The 19,801-nt window shown below is 43.8% G+C and overlaps 1 protein-coding gene across 1 annotated transcript in view; it reads right to left on the bottom strand.

Moving 5' to 3' along the window:
• Window positions 1-19,801, bottom strand: part of PLGRKT (plasminogen receptor with a C-terminal lysine) — a 102,116-nt gene that overhangs the window by 14,182 nt on the left and 68,133 nt on the right. Inside the window, exon 3 of the mRNA XM_075339742.1 lies at window positions 8,106-8,236. Coding sequence (XP_075195857.1) covers window positions 8,106-8,236 — 131 coding nt within the window. The remainder of the gene's footprint in view (window positions 1-8,105; window positions 8,237-19,801) is intronic.

Raw genomic sequence — 19,801 nt, 5'->3', positions numbered from 1 at the left:
ATATTCCGCAGCGCTTTACAATTCAGGAGGAACATATACATATCATATACATAAACATATACAAACAAGTAACAATTATAGAGGCTACAGTATTTAAAAGGAAAAATGGCAACCCTGCTCGTGAGAGCTTACAATCTACAATGAGATGGGGGGAGGGGCAAGGTACAAGTGTTTATTTAAAATGACAATCCAGCCAGCTCATGGGGGATAGATGATGGCTTCCTGGACCAGTTGGCAAGAGCCTTGAGATGCATTTGGGTGCCAAGGAGTTTGACGTGGGGTTATGTTCTGAGAAGTTGTAGAGGGATTATGTGAAATTAGTTTGGCTAGGGAGTGTGATAGGCCGCCCTAAAAAGATGCGTTTTTAGGGAGCATCTGAAGCTGAGTAAGTTGTGATTTGTCCTAACTTCTTGGGGTAGAGCGTTCCAGAGGTTTGGTGCAGCTCGGAAGAAGTCTTGGATTCGGGAGTGGGAGGTTCGAATTAGTGTGGATGTTAGTCGAAAGTCATTTGCAGAGCGTAGAGAACGGGTGGGATGATAGACAGAGAGGAGGGTGGAGATGTAGGAGGGTGCTGCACTGTGGAGAGCTTTGTGGGTGAGAACAAGCAGTTTGAATTGGATCCTGTGATATATGGGCAGCCAGTGCAATGACTGGCACAGCGCAGAGGCGTGACATTGGTGGCTGGTCTGGCTCCATTTAGTTTTTTAAGGCAGGTGTGTTGGATTTCTCTTCATACAGTGCCTTGAGAAAGTATTCGGCCCCCTTGAATTTTTCAACCTTTTCCCACATTTCAGGCTTCAAACATAAAGATAAAAATGTTAATGTTATGGTGAAGAATCAACAACAAGTGGGACACAATTGTGAAGGGGAACAATATTTATTGCTTATTTTAATTTTTTGTAAAAAATAAAAACTGAAGATTGGGGCGTACAATATTATTCGTCACCTTTAAGTTAATACTTTGTAGTGCCACCTTTTGCTGCGATTACAGCTGCAAGTCGCTTGGGGTATGTGTCTATCAGTTTTGCACATCGAGAGACTGAAATTCTTGCCCATTCCTCCTTTGCAAACAGCTGGAGCTGAGTGAGGTTGGATGGAGAGTGTTTGTGAACAGCAGTTTTCAGCTCTTTCCACAGATTCTCGATTGGATTCAGGTCTGGACTTTGACTTGGCCATTCTAACACCTGGATACGTTTATTTGTAAACTATTCCATTGTAGATTTTGCTTTATGTTTGGGATCATTGTCTTGTTGAAAGACAAACCTCCATCCCAGTCTCAGGTCTTTTGCAGACTCCAAAAGGTTTTCTTCAAGAATGGTCCTGTATTTGGCTCCACCCATCTTCCCATCAATTTTAGCCATCTTCTCTGTCCCTGCTAAAGCAAAGCATATCGTTTGGCATTGTGCTCAGCAAGTTCGATTTTGGTTTCATCTGACCAGAGCACCTTCTTCCACATGTTTGGTGTGTCTCCCAGGTGGCTTGTGGCAAACTTTAAATGACACATTTTATGGATATCTTTGAGAAATGGCTTTCTTCTTGCCTCTCTTCCATAAAGGCGGTATGCAGTGTAGACTGATTATTGTCCTATGGACAGACTCTCCCACCTCACCTTCACAATTGTGTCCCACTTGTTGTTGATTTCTCCCCATAACATTAAAATGTTTTATCTTTATGTTTTTTGTTTTATAAGATTCATCGGATTATAAGACACACCCCAAATTTAGAGGAAAAAAAAAGGGTCCGTCTTATTATCCGGTGGTGTCTTACCTGGAAGGGGGCAACAGCGGTGGTGGAGCAGGGTCACAGGAGACAGGGACAGTGCTGGAGTAGGGCGGTGGTGCAGCGGGTGTCCCAGATGCTCGCTGAGGAGCTGTGAGGCAGGGAACATACAGAAACTGTCGGCGGTGCAGGCTTCAAAGAAATGGCGCCCGGAGTCGGTGCGTGCGCAAATTGAGCTATCGGCTCAATGACAAGCCAAGATCTTATCCGTGCATGCGCCACCTCCGGGTGCCATTTTCCTTAAGTCCACTGCTGGGAGATTAAATGGCCAGAGGAGGCGCGTGTGCAGATCAGACCTTGATCCGAGAGCTCCATCTGTGTATGCGCCGACTCCGGGTGCCATTATTTGAAGCCCGTACTGATGACATTTTCAGGATGGCCTCTGCCTCATCGCTCTCAGTGAGCACCAGTACAGTGCCGGCAGCATTGCTCCTGCTTCCTGTGACTATTCTCCACTACCTCCCGATAAGCAATATTCGGATTATAAGACACATCCCTCATTTTCCTCCCAAATTTTTGGGAGGAAAAGTGCGTCTTATACTCTGAAAAATATGGTATATTTTAATTACACTGTTTTGCACTGTGCTACTCTTCTCTACACTAATATTTAGTGTGGCTTATTGATTCAATGCCCTAACCTGCTGCATCACTGTTATTCCTTGTTTCTCCTGCATGTTTTCACTGCCTCATTTCTAAAGTTACATCAGCTGTATGTAATTACATTCATAGGCAAGGGCAGAATGATTGCAGTCTCAGGGATTGCCACCACGACAGGGCCCAGGGGCGTAGGGGGCCCACCAGCCCCAGTCCCTCCTTCAGCTGGATGTGCGTCCGAGGCTGCACATAAAGCTGAAATGCATTGCAGTGCAGAGACCCGTCGGGTCCCTGTACTGTGATACTGTGATATGCTGCCTGCCAAATAGAAGTCGGCAGGTTTCATCTGCGTTCCAGTGACTGAGGGCGGTACATGGCAATGACAGCATGCATTGCAATAACACTGACACCGATGAAAGCTGCCAGCCACTGTGCGCTGGCTACACAGGAGGATGCAGCGCAAAATGGGAGCCAGGAAGGGTGAGTACAATGTTGTTGTTTTTTTTGCATTAAACAGAACAGACATATTTACCAGAAGAGGGACAATAGATACCAGGAAGGGGACAGTATATACCAAAATGGGCCCAGTAGGAGTGCAGCATACACCAGGAGGGCCCCAGGATGGGGACAGTAGATACCAGGAGGGGGACAGTAGATACCAGGAGAGGCCCAGTATGGGGACATATATACCAGGATGGTGACATATATACCAGAATGGGGACATATATACCAGGATGGGGGGACATTTTTACCAGGATGGGGTTATATATACACCAGGATGGGATCATATATACACCAGGATATGGGCTAGAATGGGGAACATGATTACTAGGATGGGAGACATATATACCAAGGTGGGGACATCAGGATGGGGACATATATTTTAATGGGGGGACATATATACCAAGATGAGGGGACATATATGCCAGGATGGGGTACATACTTACCAGGAAGGAGCGCAGGATGTGGGATATTAAAACAGGATGGGGGACAATACTACATAATAAGGGGCAAGTCGTATGTCTTTATAGGATTTAGAACGCTAAATGTATACATACATATACATACAGTTTAAACCAAAAGTTTACATACGTACACTATCTAAAAAGACACATATGCATGTTTTTCTCATAAAAATGCCTTAAAACATTCTCACTTTCATTATTCTGGCATTTAGCAAATATAAATAATTTTGGTAATCTTAATTGACCTAAAACGGGAAAGGTTTATTCTGATTTCATGTCAGACAGTGAGAAAAACATACATATTTGTCTTTTTAGATAGTGTATGTAAACTTCTGGTTTCAACTGTACATCTTACCAACATAAGGGGGCCCATGTCCAAATTTTACACCAGGGCCCATCAAACTCTAGTTATGCCACTGTTCATATGTGCTATATTTTTTGTAGTACTTTGTTTGACTGCAAGTAATTGCCTTAATTTTGCCCTGGCACTATTGCATTTTCACTGGGTTTCTGAAAAATGTTTGCTACTTAGCTTTTACTATTCAGCAGTTCGGTACATCCAGTGATATTTACGCACCTAATGATTTGTAGGTTTTGTACCATTGATGTGGTCTTTGTCCTACATGTAAAACTAGGTAGCATTTGTAGTCCCTCCTCAGGAGTTCCTCTCTGTTTTTATGAATTTTATACTGTCTTATGTTTAATGTTCCTAATAAAATATGTGATTATCCTCCTCCATGAATCGCTTATTGTCCTCTTTACATTGTGGGGGGACTTTTTTGGTTGTATTTGGTATTCTTTAAGTGTCATGCTTATATTATTTTTGGACTAGTTGAGTAAAGGCTACTTTACACGCTTCAATTTCTCGTGCGATCGCACCCGCCCCCATCATTTGTGTGGCACGGGCAATTTCTTGCCAGTGTCGCACAAAGTCGTAAACCCCCGTCACAAGTACTTACCTTCCAAACGACCTCGCTGTGGGCGGCGAACATCCTCTTCCTGAAGGGGGAGGGACGTTCGGCATCACAGCAACGTCACACAGCGGCCGGCCAATAGAAGTGGAGGGGCAGAGGTGGGCGGGATGTTTCCTTCTGCTTTGCCGGCGGCCGCAGGTAAGCTGCAGTTCATCGTTCCCGGGGTGTCACACGGAGCGATGTGTGCTGCCTCGGGAATGATGAACAACCGGAGCACAGAAGGACGTTCGATTTTTTGAAAATGAGTGACGTGTCAACGAGCAACGAAAAGGTGAGTATTTTTGCTCGTTCATAGTCGCTCATTTGTGTTACACGCTACGATATGTCAAACGAGGCCGGATGTGCGTCACTAACGATGTGACCCCAACGACATATCGTTTGATAAATCGTAGCGTGTAACGTGCCCTTAAAAGACTCCAATTAGACATGTAGTATAGTTCTCCTAAATACATATGCCGCTTTCCTCATGTACAGGGCGTTGCAGTAGCTTAGGTATCCATGGTTCTGACCACTAGACACTGTCACTATATGAGTGGTCGCAACCATGGATATCTATGCTACTGCTATGTCCTACACATAAGGTAAGCGGCATAGTTAATCAGGAGAACTATACTACATCCAATAAGCTGTTATATCCAAGCAAAGACAAACTTTGCCCATGGGGTATGTAAATAATAACAAAATAAGCCATAGTCACCTACCTGCACCTACCTGGATCAGTGATGTCAACGTTCCACCAGTTGCCAAATTGCTGCAACTTTTGGCTGTAGTGGAGGGTGGCTTTTGAGCATTCGTTGATAGAGTATTTAAGCCACCTCATCACTGCAGCCAATCACAGGCCACAGCGGTCCAGCGGCTGGTGGTATGGTAACACTATGGTTTCCTGTCTATATGCAGTTCACGCAATCAAGGAGAGTGCTGGACAACCCATTTACATATGACGAAGAACAGACATTCATGGTAACTCTATCTCTTCCTTCCATTTAATAGGGATTCTTAGGTCTCTGGGGCCTAAAGGTTTGATATCCTCTCTGTAAACATATTTGCTATCTGTTGGGAACGAGTCCCAAACATTGGCTGTTAGGGGAAAGTGGGAATTGTTAGTCCCCGACCTCCAGGAAGACGATTGGGAGGAGATCTTGGAATCTCCAACTAAGGTCTCCCCCCTCAATCAATAATAAAATGATTAAATTATATAAAGTACATCAAGCATATTTAACCCCACTGAGATTATTTCGGATGCATCATTTGACAACCTTGGAGTGTTTACCATACCATGAAGGTGCTGACTTTGTCCACATAATTTGGAGCTGCCCGGTATTTATCACCTTTTGGCGAGTGGTTGCATCGATTTTATCCTCCATAGTCTCCTTACTCGTACCCCTTGATCCGTTGTTCTGTCTTTTTGGAGTCATGGACGAGGGTTCCTGGACTCATCATATCAAACTTTTTCTGCGTGAGACTATCTTTATGACTAGGAAAGTCATAGCCCTGCTTTGGATGGGCAACTTTCACCCATCTGCACAAGCTTGGATGTAATTGGTTAATGCAATAATTCCATTTAACCCCTTAATGACCACGAAAAGTAATATTATGTCCCTGCAGTCACAGTGTTAATCCCCACCTGCTGCTGCAGGCGGGGATACACGTACTTGTCAGCTGATTTGTACAGCTGACATGTGTGCCTGGCAGGTACGAGTGGAATCGCTATCCACCCGTACCTGTTAACCCCTTAAAAGGCACTGTCAAGATGTGACAGCGCCATATTAACAGCAATAGCGGAAGAAGGTTACTCACTGCCCAATACCGGAAGTCACGTGACGTGATCATGTGGATTTGGTGGTTGTCATGGTAACACAGGGTCATATGATGACCCTATGGTGACCAGGACCTGTGGTGAGGTCATAGCCATGTGACTAGAAGGAGCGGGGCCTCAGCCAACAAAAAAATGTTGCTTCCTGATATCAGCTTTGTTGGCTGAGGCCCCGCCCCTTCTGGCCACATGGGTATGACCTCACCACAGGTCCTGCTAGGTCGATTGTATAATACTTATGCTAATTCTAACAGAGGGAGGGGATAACCCCCCCAGATATTATCTGATCCTCAGCTACTGTCACTCAAGAAGCTGCTGATTTTATAAATTTTACTTTCTTAGATTTAAAAACCTAAACAACCGAGCTGACCACTAAAGGTATATAGAAAATCAGCCTGATAAAGCCAGTGCTATACTGGCACTAAGTTATATACGAAAATCCTGGTGATTGGTTCCCTTTATGGGAGCCTTTAAGGTTCCTGGAGTTACCAGCTATTGGGACATCTGGAGGCTGTGAACTCTTACTAGAGTATTTGGTGCAGTTTTCTAGTGTTTTTTTCCCATACAGTTTTGTAAAAAAAATTAAGGATTTCCTATACCAGCAAAATAAATGGGAATCTTGAAGTCTTGTGTACAATTTGCGTATTTTTTCCTTGCGGATTTGAAGCAGTTTAAAATCTGCAGCATGTCAATTGTGTCAGTGTTTTTGCAGTATTTTTTACCTATTCTAATGAATGGGGAAAAAATGCGTCACGATATGCAGTGTTTTTACTGCCAACACTTCAATATTTTCAGAAGAAACGTGTATAGACAATATTTAATGTGTGCACATACACTAAAGTGGGTTTCTAACCTTTGACAGCAAAAAGTTTGAAAAACACAATGAGGACAAGTCATCAAAATTGAAATTTCTTTGTATTGATCAAAAGCCTAGTGCGGTCAGATGTACCAAATTTATTAGAAGGGGATAGCCAATTTCTATAGCAAATTAAAGCAAATTTGTTAAGTCACCATGCCTTTCCACTAAAACACCAGCTCTGGTTTATTTTTTGAATTTTTTTTAAAACAAGCTGGACCAGTAAAGATCACAAAACGTCACAAAATTTTCACAGCCACGGAAATTGAATATGCAACAATGCCGCCTAAAGGGAATCTGTCACCATGTTTCTGACACCTAATCTGAGAGCAAAAACCTGGTGACAGATTCCCATTAAAGGGGTGGTTCACCCATATTTTTTATTGTCTAGATCGATATTATATTGAGAAACAATGTTTCTCTCAAATACCTTGTGTTGTCAATAGTGCCTGTAAGAGGTGCTATTGCAGACCGCTGTTCCCCGTCCAGTGACGTACCCGTCAAAGGCTGCCACGTCACATCCGTGCAGCCGGCTACAGTCTTCCAGACTCTGAGCTGTGAGCGGTGTTTCACTGCTGTCACAGCCCATTTGCTCCCCCCTCCTCCTCCCTCCTAGCACGGCGCGTCTCCTGCTCCCTCCTCCCTCCTAGCACAGCACGGCGCGTCTCCTGCTCCCCCCTGCCTCCTCCCTCCTCCCTCCTAGCACAGCGCGTCTCCTGCTCCCGCCTCCCTCCTCCCTCCTAGCACAGCGCGTCTCCTGCTCCCCCTCCCTCTTCGCAGAAACGCTGCAAGCAAGAGACGTGCTGTGAGGGAGGAGGGAGCAGGAGCAGGGAGCAGATGGGCTCAGAATGTAGCCGGCTGCACGGATGTGACGAGGCAGCATTGGACGGGTACGTCACTGGACGGGGAGCAGAGGTCTGCAATAGCGCCTCTCACAGGCACTATTGACAACACAAGGTATTTGAGAGAAACATTGTTTCTCAATATAATATCGATCTAGACAATAAAAAATATGGGTGAACCACCCCTTTAACAAAGTCCACATAGATGAGAAACTAATGGTACCGGTTTGAAGTTTGATTATTTTCTTATGTTAGATATTAGAATAAATAATAATAACAAACCCTGCTGTTAATCCAAACGCAGCTAGGCTGAAAAACGTCCCATAATACTTCAAAAACTCTCGAGTCCAGGCAATCTGCATGGCCATCTGCTTCTCTCGCATTTGATTCTGCATTATGATCTGCCTCTCTAACTGTAAATGGAAAAACAATAAAAGACAAACTCCGTTATAAGATAAGCAATGCAATTTTCCTATAGTTAGAAAGAAATTATGGGTTCACTCTTAGCCAGATTTGGTGATCCATCTGTATTCTATTGGATTTCTACCACCTACGTATCTTGCACATAAATTCAATTTGTTAAAGTTTAGGTATTTGAGCAGGTGTGGACAATATCACAATATCTACAATGGTAATCAGATTGAGTTTTATCTATTTTTAAGTTGCATTTCTAACCCCATTTTATTTTGGAACACTTATTTTATTGTGTTAAGGACACAACACTGGTAAAAGTAAAAAAAAAACCCAAAAACTCATTGTTCGCATTTTTTCATTACATTTTCTATATTTCTTACAAGACGAAGCTGCTCTGCCTCACTGGACAAATTGCTCCATGAGATATGAGATGTTTATTGACATTAGCTACTGGGTGGTAGAGGAATGAGATGTATGAATGTGTGTGTCTTTAGTTTGCATGTGTTTCATATTGTTATTTTGTATATTTTTATAGTGCTATATTTTATAGCACAGAGCATTCACTGAGCCTCACTAAACATCCAATCTCACTGAACATCCGATGCTGGACCAAAGTACTGTATCATGATTTACAATATTTAGTGATATAAAAAGTCTGCTAATAAAGGCAGTACTAGGTGGTTAGTGAGTGTAAGGCTATGTGCGCACGTTGCGTAAAAACATGCAGTTACGCTGCGCTTTGTAGCGCAGTGTAACTGCATGCGTCCTGCGTCCCCTGCACAGTCTATGGAGATTGTGCAGGGGCCGTGCGCACGTGGCGTTTAAGAGCGCAGCGCTTCGGCTACTGCCGAAGCGCTGCGCAAAAAGAAGTGACATGTCACTTCTTTCCTGCGCTTTGCCGGCAGCTCCTGCTCTGTCTATGGGAGGAGCTGCAGGCAGAGCGCATGGAATCGGCGCTCACTACGGACATTTCTGCAGCGATCTAAAGCGCACATGTGCTCTTCAGATCGCTGCAGAAATTTCTGCAGGGCTAGTACGCAACGTGCGCACATAGCCTAAATCAGGTGCAAATAATGTTTGCTAAATTTGTGTTTGGAAATGTTAGTTTCTATAAGGAGTTTACCCATTTGGTGATCATTACTTGCAATCAGGTATATACACACGTCAAACTGACAATTCCATAATGACCAGAAATAGATAAATTAGGGGCCGGTGTGACTAAATATATACCGTATATTTATTTAGGAACTGCACTGGCGATATTGTTCAAGTAATTTGTACAGCCCTGAAAATGACATGTATAAAAGCTAATACAATTAAGCATTCCTCTTTATGAACTAAAGTCCCATACCTACCAAATCTACAGGTGTTTTGACCGGAATTAACATCATTATAGAAATACCGTAGTTCTGGTAGATTGGGTCATTAGAGCTGCAGTCAGACTACAAATTATGGCTGTAATATGGAAGCTAGGGTGATAAAGGGGCTTTTACCTACTTTAAAAGTTACTGTCAATAAGCCCAAAAATAGCCAAAAAAACCAAAATATTCTACTCATCTTTTGGACCAGCACTGATTTCCCAGAGGAGACCAATATTGAACTCTTTGAATGCCATAATACATATATTAGACCGAAAGACCCTTTATATCCCTACAAAAACACCATAACAACAGTGAAGTTTGGAGGTGGAAACACCATGGTGTGGGGCTGTTTTTCAGCATATGGCATTGGAAAATGTTATATAAATGAAGGAAGGATGAATGGACAAATTTACTAAGACAGTGGAGCAAATAAGCAAATCAAAAAAAAAGTCTGTGGAGCCTCTGTTAGGAGTCTCAACACAGAAACTAGCCAGATATCCCTCAGGGAAGGACCTAACCAAGGAGTGGCTCTTTTTAGGAAACCACCATAACCACCATATCAAGTGGCCCTTTCAGTCAATATCCAACTCTTTGACAAGTTTAAAGATGACAAGGGAATTACCAAGGCCAGATATCCATCCACAGACAGCTGTTTTGGGGTATTGCCCCTCATCAGTGTGGAGTAGGATTCTGGCCAGGTGGGAGCAATGCCTAGTAGACCAACAAGACAAAACAATCACTGATCTCGGGGAGACCAGCCAGAGAAAACACTGACAGCAGCCAACAAGGGCGCTCAAGACAGTGAAATCCTAGGTGCATCGCCCCCTGAAAAGCAAATAAGGGAATAGATAGAGTAGACAGAAAGAATCAGACAGTAGGGGTCAATGACGATTTTGGGGCCTGGGAAGTGCGAGGAAAGTAGGCAGGTGAGTAGGAGTAATAAATGTCTGCTGACAAATGCAAGAAGTATTGCAAACAAAATGAATAAATTGGAGACTCTTACAGTGCCATGCAAAATTTTGGGCACCCCTGGTCAAAATCACTGTTATTGTGAACATTTAAACAAATTGAAGATGAAATGATCTCTAAAAGGCATAAAGTTAAGGAGGACACATTTCCTTTGTATTTTAGACAACAACAAAATAATTTTAATCTTTTACATTTTTAACTTAACAAGAAAGGGCGCATGGAAAAGTTTGGGCACCATGTATCTTAAGTACCTAGTAACACACCCTTTGGCAAGTATCAAAGCATGCAAACACTTCTTGTAGCCAGCCAAGAGTTTCAGTTCTCGTGTGAGGGACTTTAAGCCATTGTCCTTAGAAACGTCTTCCAGTTATGTGAGATTCCTGGGTCATCTTGCCTGCACTGCTCTTTTGAGGTCTAGCCACAAATTTTCAATGATCTTCATATCAGGAGACTGTGAGGACCATTGTAAACCTTCAGCTTGTACCATTAAGGTAGTCTATTGTGAATTTTGATGTGTGGTTAAGATCATTATCCATTTGTGGAAGCCATCCTCTTTTCAACTTCAGCTTTTTTACACATGGTGCTTTTTACACATGATGCTATGTTTGCATCAAGAATTTGTTGAAATTTCATTGAATTCATTCTTCCCTCTACCAGAGAAATGTTCACCGTGCCATTGGCTGCAACACAACCCCAAAGCATCATTGATTTACCCCAAGACTTAATGGTTAGCGATATGTTCTTTTCCTAGAATTCTGTGCTTTTTTTCGGCACACATACAGTACCTTTGATCATTTTGGCCAAAGAGTTCTATTTTATCTTCATTGGTCCACAGAACTTGTTTCCAAAACCCATTAGCTTGTTTAGATGTTCTTTTGCATACTTTTGATGCTACATTTTATGGTGAGGATGCAGGAGATATTTTCTTCTCATGACTTTTCCATGAATGCCATACAAGTGCATCTCAATAAATTAGAATATCATCAAAAGTTAATTTATTTCAGTAATTCAATACAAAAAGGAAATGCTTACCGTATTTTTCGGACCATAAGACGCACTTTTTTCCCCCCAAATGTTGGGGGAAAGTGGGGGGTGCGTCTTATGGTCTGACTATAAGGCTGCGGGGAATGAGGGTGCCGCGGTGCAGCGGGTCATCGGCGGCACGAGCAGGCTGTAACAGCCTGCCGTGACCACGTGGGCCCGCTCATTACATATGCACGCCCATCCTCCCGCCCATCATCTCTCAGCGAAACCGGCACTGACAGGTGGGCGGGGTGATGGGCGGGGGGGGGGTGCGTGCATAATTAGCAGCCGGCCGTGATCACCCCTGGCAACTACAGCCTGGAGTGATCATGTGCGGCTGTATTCACTGCCCCCCGTGCATCATTATCAGCGCGGGGTGCAGTGAATCAGTGTACTCACCCGTCACCGTGTGTGGAGCCGCCCCCCTGCAGCATCGCGTCTTCCTGTCTGTGCCGGCGGTCAGCTGATCTGGACACTAGCGGCGCGCACCGCGATGACGTCATCGCTGTGCGCACCGCTAGTATCCACCAGAATCGATTAGCTTACCGCCGGCACAGACAGGAAGACACGATGCTGCAGACACCGGTGACTGCTCCACACAGCGGCGCTGCAGCTGAGACAGAGATCGGTGCTTCAGGGAGTGAGGAAGGGTAAGTATAAACGTTTATTTTTTTTTTCCTGTGCCACAGGATACACGCCATTTACCAGGATGGGGGCATTTCATGAGCAGGATGGATGGGGACATTTCATGAGCAGGATGGATGGGGGCATTTCATGAGCAGGATGGATGGGGGCATTTCATGAGCAGGATGGATGGGGGCATTTCATGAGAAGGATGGATGGGGGCATTTCATGAGAAGGATGGATGGGGGCATTTCATGAGCAGGATGGATGGGGGCATTTCATGAGCAGGATGGATGGGGGCATTTCATGAGCAGGATGGATGGGGGCATTTCATGAGCAGGATGGATGGGGGCATTTCATGAGCAGGATGGATGGGGGCATATCATGAGCAGGATGGATGGGGGCATATCATGAGCAGGATGGATGGGGGCATTTCATGAGCAGGATGGATGGGGGCATTTCATGAGCAGGATGGATGGGGGCATTTCATGAGCAGGATGGATGGGGGCATTTCATGAGCAGTATGGATGGGGGCATTTCATGAGAAGGATGGATGGGGGCATTTCATGAGAAGGATGGATGGGGCATTTCATGAGAAGGATGGATGGGGGCATTTCATGAGCAGGATGGATGGGGGCATTTCATGAGCAGGATGGATGGGGGCATATCATGAGCAGGATGGATGGGGGCATATCATGAGCAGGATGGATGGGGGCATTTCATGAGCAGGATGGATGGGGGCATTTCATGAGCAGGATGGATGGGAGCATATCATGAGCAGGATGGATGGGGGCATTTCATGAGCAGGATGGATGGGGGCATTTCATGAGCAGGATGGATGGGGGCATTTCATGAGCAGGATGGATGGGGGCATTTCATGAGCAGGATGGATGGGGGCATTTCATGAGCAGGATGGATGGGGGCATTTCATGAGCAGGATGGATGGGGGCATATCATGAGCAGGATGGATGGGGGCATATCATGAGCAGGATGGATGGGGGCATTTCATGAGCAGGATGGATGGGGGCATTTCATGAGCAGGATGGATGGGGGCATTTCATGAGCAGGATGGATGGGGGCATTTCATGAGCAGGATGGATGGGGGCATTTCATGAGAAGGATGGATGGGGGCATTTCATGAGAAGGATGGATGGGGGCATTTCATGAGCAGGATGGATGGGGGCATTTCATGAGCAGGATGGATGGGGGCATTTCATGAGCAGGATGGATAGGGGCATTTCATGAGCAGGATGGATGGGGGCATATCATGAGCAGGATGGATGGGGGCATTTCATGAGCAGGATGGATGGGGGCATTTCATGAGCAGGATGGATGGGGGCATATCATGAGCAGGATGGATGGGGGCATTTCATGAGCAGGATGGATGGGGGAATATCATGAGCAGGATGGATGGGGGCATTTCATGAGCAGGATGGATGGGGGAATTTCATGAGCAGGATGGATGGGGCATTTCATGAGCAGGATGGATGGGGGCATATCATGAGCAGGATGGATGGGGGCATATCATGAGCAGGATGGATGGGGGCATATCATGAGCAGGATGGATGGGGGCATATCATGAGCAGGATGGATGGGGGCATATCATGAGCAGGATGGATGGGGGCATATCATGAGCAGGATGGATGGGGGCATATCATGAGCAGGATGGATGGGGGGTATATTATTAGCAGGATGGGGGGTATATGAGCAGGATCATATACAAGGCAGGAGGATCCTTACCAGGATGGGGTACCTTAGTAGAGAATTTGAGAGTAGAGAATTACCCCCATAACAGTGTCAGCAGCAGATCCTCGCCCCATAACAGTGTGTCATGACCATATTTTTTGGTTAAAATTTTATTTTCCTATTTTCCTCCTCTAAAACCAGGGTGCGTCTTATGGTCAGGTGAGTCTTATAGTCCGAAAAATACGGTATATAGTCATTACAAACAGAATTATCTACAGTCATATGAAAAAGTTTGGGTACCCCTATTAATGTTAATCTTTGTTCTTTATAACAAATTGGGTTTTTGCAACAGCTATTTCAGTTTCATATATCTAATAACTGATGAACTGAGTAATATTTCTGGATTGAAATGAGATTTATTGTACTAACAGAAAATGTGCAATCCGCATTTAAACAAAATTTGACCAGTGCAAAAGTATGGGCACCTCAACATAAAAGTGACATTAATATTTTGTAGATCCTCCTTTTGCAAAAATAACAGCCTCTAGTCACTTCCTGTAGCTTTTAATGAGTTCCTGGATCCTGGAGGAAGTTATATTTGACCATTCCTGTTTACAAAACAATTCCAGTTCAGTTAAGTGTGATGGTCACCGAGCATGGACAGCACGGTTCAAATCATCCCACATATTTTCAATGATATTCAGGTCTGGGGACTGGGATGGCCATTCCAGAACATTGTAATTGTTCCTCTGCATGAATGCCTGAGTAGATTTGGAGCGGGGTTTTGGATCATTGTCTTGCTGAAATATCCATCCCCTGCGTAACTTCAACTTCGTCACTGATTCTTGCACATTATTGTCAAGAATCTACTGATACTGAGTTGAATCCATGCGACCCTCAACTTTAACAAGATTACCGGTGCCGGCATTGGCCACACAGCCCCAAAGCATGATGGAACCTCCACCAAATTTTACTGAGGGTAGCAAGTGCTTTTCTTGGAATGCCGTGTTTTTTTTGCCTCCATGCATAACGCCTTTTGTATGACCAAACAACTCAATCTTTGTTTCATCAGTCCACAGGACCTTCCTCCAAAATGTACCTGGCTTGTCCTAATGTGCTTTTGCATACCTCAGGCGACTCTGTTTGTGGCGTGCTTGCAGAAACGGCTTCTTTCGCATCACTCTCCCATACAGCTTTTCCTTGTGCAACGTGCGCTGTATTGTTGACCGATGCACATTGACACCATCTGCAGCAAGATAAAGCTGCAGGTCTTTGGAGGTGGTCTGTGGATTGTCCTTTACTGTTCTCACCATTCTTCTTCTCTGCCTGTCTGATATTTTTCTTGGCCTGCCACTTCTGGGCTTAACAAGAACTGTACCTGTGTTCTTCCATTTCCTTACTATGTTCCTCACAGTGGAAACTGACAGTTTAAATCTCTGAGACAACTTTTTGTATCCTTCCCCTGAACAACTATGTTGAATAATCTTTGTTTTCAGATCATTTGAGAGTTGTTTTGAGGAGCCCATGATGCCACTCTTCATAGGAGATTCAAATAGGAGAACAACTGCAAGTGACCACCTTAAATACATTTTCTCATGATTGGATACACCTGCCTATGAAGTTCAAAGCTCAATGAGGTTACAAAACCAATTTAGTGCTTTAGTAAGTCAGTAAAAAGTAGTTAGGAGTGTTCAAATCAAGAAATTGGTAGGGGTGCCCATACTTTTGCACCGGTCAAATTTTGTTTAAATGCAGATTGCACATTTTCTGTTAGTACAATAAACCTCATTTCAATCCAGAAATATTACTCAGTCCGTCAGTTACTAAATATATGAAACTGAAATAGCTGTTGTAAAAACCCAATTTGTTATAAAGAAAAAAGGTTAACATTAATAGGGGTGCCCAAACTTTTTCATGACTGTATATATAAATAAAAAAATCTTTATTTTAATATAGCGCTAACATATTCCGCAGCGCTTTACATACATCAGCATCACTGTCCCCATTGGGGCTCACAATCTAAATTCCCTATCTGTATGTCTTTGGAGTGTGGGAGGAAACCGGAGTACCCAGAGGAAACCCACGCAAACACGGGGAGAACATACAAACTCCTTGCAGATGTTGTCTTTGGTCGGATTCGAACCCAGGACTCCAGCGCAGTGCTAACCACTGAGCCACCGTGCTGCCCGTTTATTTCTGTTATGTTGATGATTATAGCTTACAGCCAATGAAAACCAAAAAGTCATTATCTCAGAAGATTAGAATATTATGTAAGACCAACTGAAAAAATTGTTTTAAACTCTGAAATGCTGGCCTACTGAAAAGTCTGTATAGTAAATGCCCTCAATACTTGGTTAGGGCTCTTTTTGCATGAATTACTGCATCAATGTGGTGTGGCATGGAGGCAATCAGCCTGTGGCACTGCTGAGGTGTTATGGAAGCCCAGGTTGCTTTGATAGAAGCCTTCACCTCGTCTGCATTGTTGGGCCTAGTATCTCTCATTTTCCTCTTGACAATACCCCATAGATTCTCTATGGAGTTTAGGTCAGGGGAGTTTGCTGGCCAATCAAGCACAGTGATACTGTGGTTATTAAACCAGGTATTGGTACTTTTGGCAGTGTGGACGGGTGCCACGTCCTGCTGGAAAATGAAATTTCCATCTCCAAAAAGCTTGTCGGCAGAGGGAAGCAAGAAGTGCTCTAAAATGTCCTGGTAGACAACTGCGCTGACTTTGGTCTTGAAAAAACACAGTGGACCTACACCAGCATATGACATGGCTCTGCAAACCATCACTGATTGTGTAAACTTCACACTAGACCTCAAAATTGTTTAAAAGAATATCTACTAGCTAACACGGTACAAAGATACAGTCAGGGCCAGAAATATTTGGACAGTGACACAAGTTTTGTTATTTTAGCTGTTTACAAAAACATGTTCAGAAATACAATTATATATATATATATATATATATATATATATATATATATATAATATGGGCTGAAAGTGCACACTCCCAGCTGCAATATGAGAGTTTTCACATCCAAATCGGAGAAAGGGTTTAGGAATCATAGCTCTGTAATGCATAGCCTCCTCTTTTTCAAGGGACCAAAAGTAATTGAACAAGGGACTCTAAGGGCTGCAATTAACTCTGAAGGCGTCTCCCTCGTTAACCTGTAATCAATGAAGTAGTTAAAAGGTCTGGGGTTGATTACAGGTGTGTGGTTTTTCATTTGGAAGCTGTTGCTGTGACCAGACAACATGCGGTCTAAGGAACTCTCAATTGAGGTGAAGCAGAACATCCTGAGGCACACCACATCCTCTGTAAAACATGGTGGAGGCAACGTGATGGCATGGGCATGCATGGCTTTCAATGGCACTGGGTCACTTGTGTTTATTGATGACATAACAGCAGACAAGAGTAGCCGGATGAATTCTGAAGTGTACCGGGATATACTTTCAGCCCAGATTCAGCCAAATGCCGCAAAGTTGATCGGACGGCGCTTCATAGTACAGATGGACAATGACCCCAAGCATACAGCCAAAGCTACCCAGGAGTTCATGAGTGCAAAAAAGTGGAACATTCTGCAATGGCCAAGTCACTCACCAGATCTTAACCCAATTGAGCATGCATTTCACTTGCTCAAATCCAGACTTAAGACGGAAAGACCCACAAACAAGCAAGACCTGAAGGGTGCGGCTGTAAAGGCCTGGCAAAGCATTAAGAAGGAGGAAACCCAGCATTTGGTGATGTCCATGGGTTCCAGACTTAATGCAGTGATTGCCTCCAAAGGATTCGCAACAAAATATTGAAAATAAAAATATTTTGTTTGGGTTTGGTTTATTTGTCCAATTACTTTTGACCTCCTAAAATGTGGAGTGTTTGTAAAGAAATGTGTACAATTCCTACAATTTCTATCAGATATTTTTGTTCAAACCTTCAAATTAAACGTTACAATCTGCACTTGAATTCTGTTGTAGAGATTTCATTTCAAATCCAATGTGGTGGCATGCAGAGCCCAACTCGCGAAAATTGTGTCACTGTCCAAATATTTCTGGACCTAACTGTATATTTCACTAGACCTCAAGCAGCTTGGATTGTGGCCTCTCCACTCTTCCTCCAGACTCTGGGACCTTGATTTCCAAATGAAATGCAACATTTACTTTCATATGAAAACAACACCTTGGAGCACTGAGCAAAAGTCCATTTTTTTTTCTTCTTGGCCCAGGTAAGATGCTTCTGGCGTTGTCGTTTGGTCATGAGTTGCTTGACACAAGTAATTTGACAGCGGTAACCCATGTCCTGGATACATGTGTGTATGGTGGCTCTTGAAGCACTGACTCTAGAAGCAGTCTACTCCTTGTGAATCTCCCCCAAATTTTTGAATAGCCTTTTCTTAACAATCCTATCAAGGGTGTGCTTATCAGGGTTGCTTGTGCACCTTTTTCTGCCACACTTTTTTCTTCCACTCGACTTGTGGGGCTCCACCAGTTTCATTTTCAGAGTGCTAGGCAGCTTCTTAGAAGAACCAATGGCTGCTGGTTTTTGTTACAAGGTTAGAGGATGCTGGGTTTTTATAAAGCTGTGAAATTTGCATCACCTGGCCTTTCCTAACCATGATGGTGAACAAGATTTAATCCTAGCAGGCTAATTAAGGTAGGAAACTTTGTCAAAGTCATCTGAGGACACAGATCTCCAAGGGTGTCCAAACTTTTGCATTGGCCCATTTTGCCTGTCGTAGTTTTTAAAATGTGAAAGATCTTTTTTTTGCCTACAATACAAAGGAAATGTGTTGTCTTTAACTTTATGCCTTTTACAGATCATTTCATCTTCAAATTGCTGTTTGAAAAAACAGTAATTTTCACCAGGGGTGCCCAAACGTTTGCATGTTACTGTATGCCAGCCACAGATTACAATATGGTGAGCATTACTGAAACCTGGCTGGATGAGAGCTATGGCTGGGTGACCAACATAGGGGGTTTCACCACATTCACATAAGACATGTAAGGCAAAAAAAGGTGCAGGGGTGTGTATTTTTGTTATATCTAACAAAATCTTACTATGCTCAATGAGGACACTGAGGGAGCTGTGACAATCTAGGTCAGTATGGGCAAGCATACATGGGAAGGGCAATAAAGGAAAGCTGGTAATTGGAGGTTACTATAAGCCTCCTAACATAGCTGAACGATAAAGGATGAAATACTGCAATGAATTAAAAAGGCAGGAAATAATCGGGTCCTTATTATGGTGGATTTCAACTTTTATCCACACATTAAATGGGACACGGAATCTTCAGGTTGTGCTAAAAGCAGCAAGTTCTTATCCGCAGTTCAAGATAATTACCTTTCTCAGTTGGAAGATGAACCAACCAGGGGAAGAGGGTGCAGATAATATGAAGTGTGTATTTACATATGCTTGACTAGCTACTACATCACACTAAATGCTACTGAGCTTAAATAAGATAACATCATGATAATGTACAGCTACGAAAGTTAAGGCCCCGTCACACTAAGCAACATCGCTAGCAACATCGCTGCTAACGAACAACTTTTGTGACGTAGCAGCGATGTTGCTAGCGATGTTGCTGTGTGTGACATCCAGCAACAACCTGGCCCCTGCTGTGAGGTCGTTGGTTGTTGCTGAATGTCCTGGGCCATTTTTTAGTTGTTGCTGTCCTGCTGTGAAGCACAGATCGCTGTGTGTGACAGCGAGACAGCAACAACTAAATGTGCAGGCAGCAGGAGCCGGCTTCTGCGGAGGCTGGTAACCAATGTAAACATCGGGTAACCAAGAAGCCCTGTCCTTGGTTACCCGATATTTACCTTTGTTACCAGCCTCCTCCACTCTCACTGTCAGTGCCGGCTCCTGCTCTGTGCACATGTAGCTGCAGGACACATCGGGTT

The sequence above is a fragment of the Anomaloglossus baeobatrachus genome, chromosome 1 (assembly GCF_048569485.1).
Source record: "Anomaloglossus baeobatrachus isolate aAnoBae1 chromosome 1, aAnoBae1.hap1, whole genome shotgun sequence".
NCBI classification, from domain to species: Eukaryota; Metazoa; Chordata; class Amphibia; order Anura; family Aromobatidae; genus Anomaloglossus; species Anomaloglossus baeobatrachus.
Note: the sequence above shows the minus strand (reverse complement) of the source record. Positions and strands in the feature narration are given on the sequence as shown.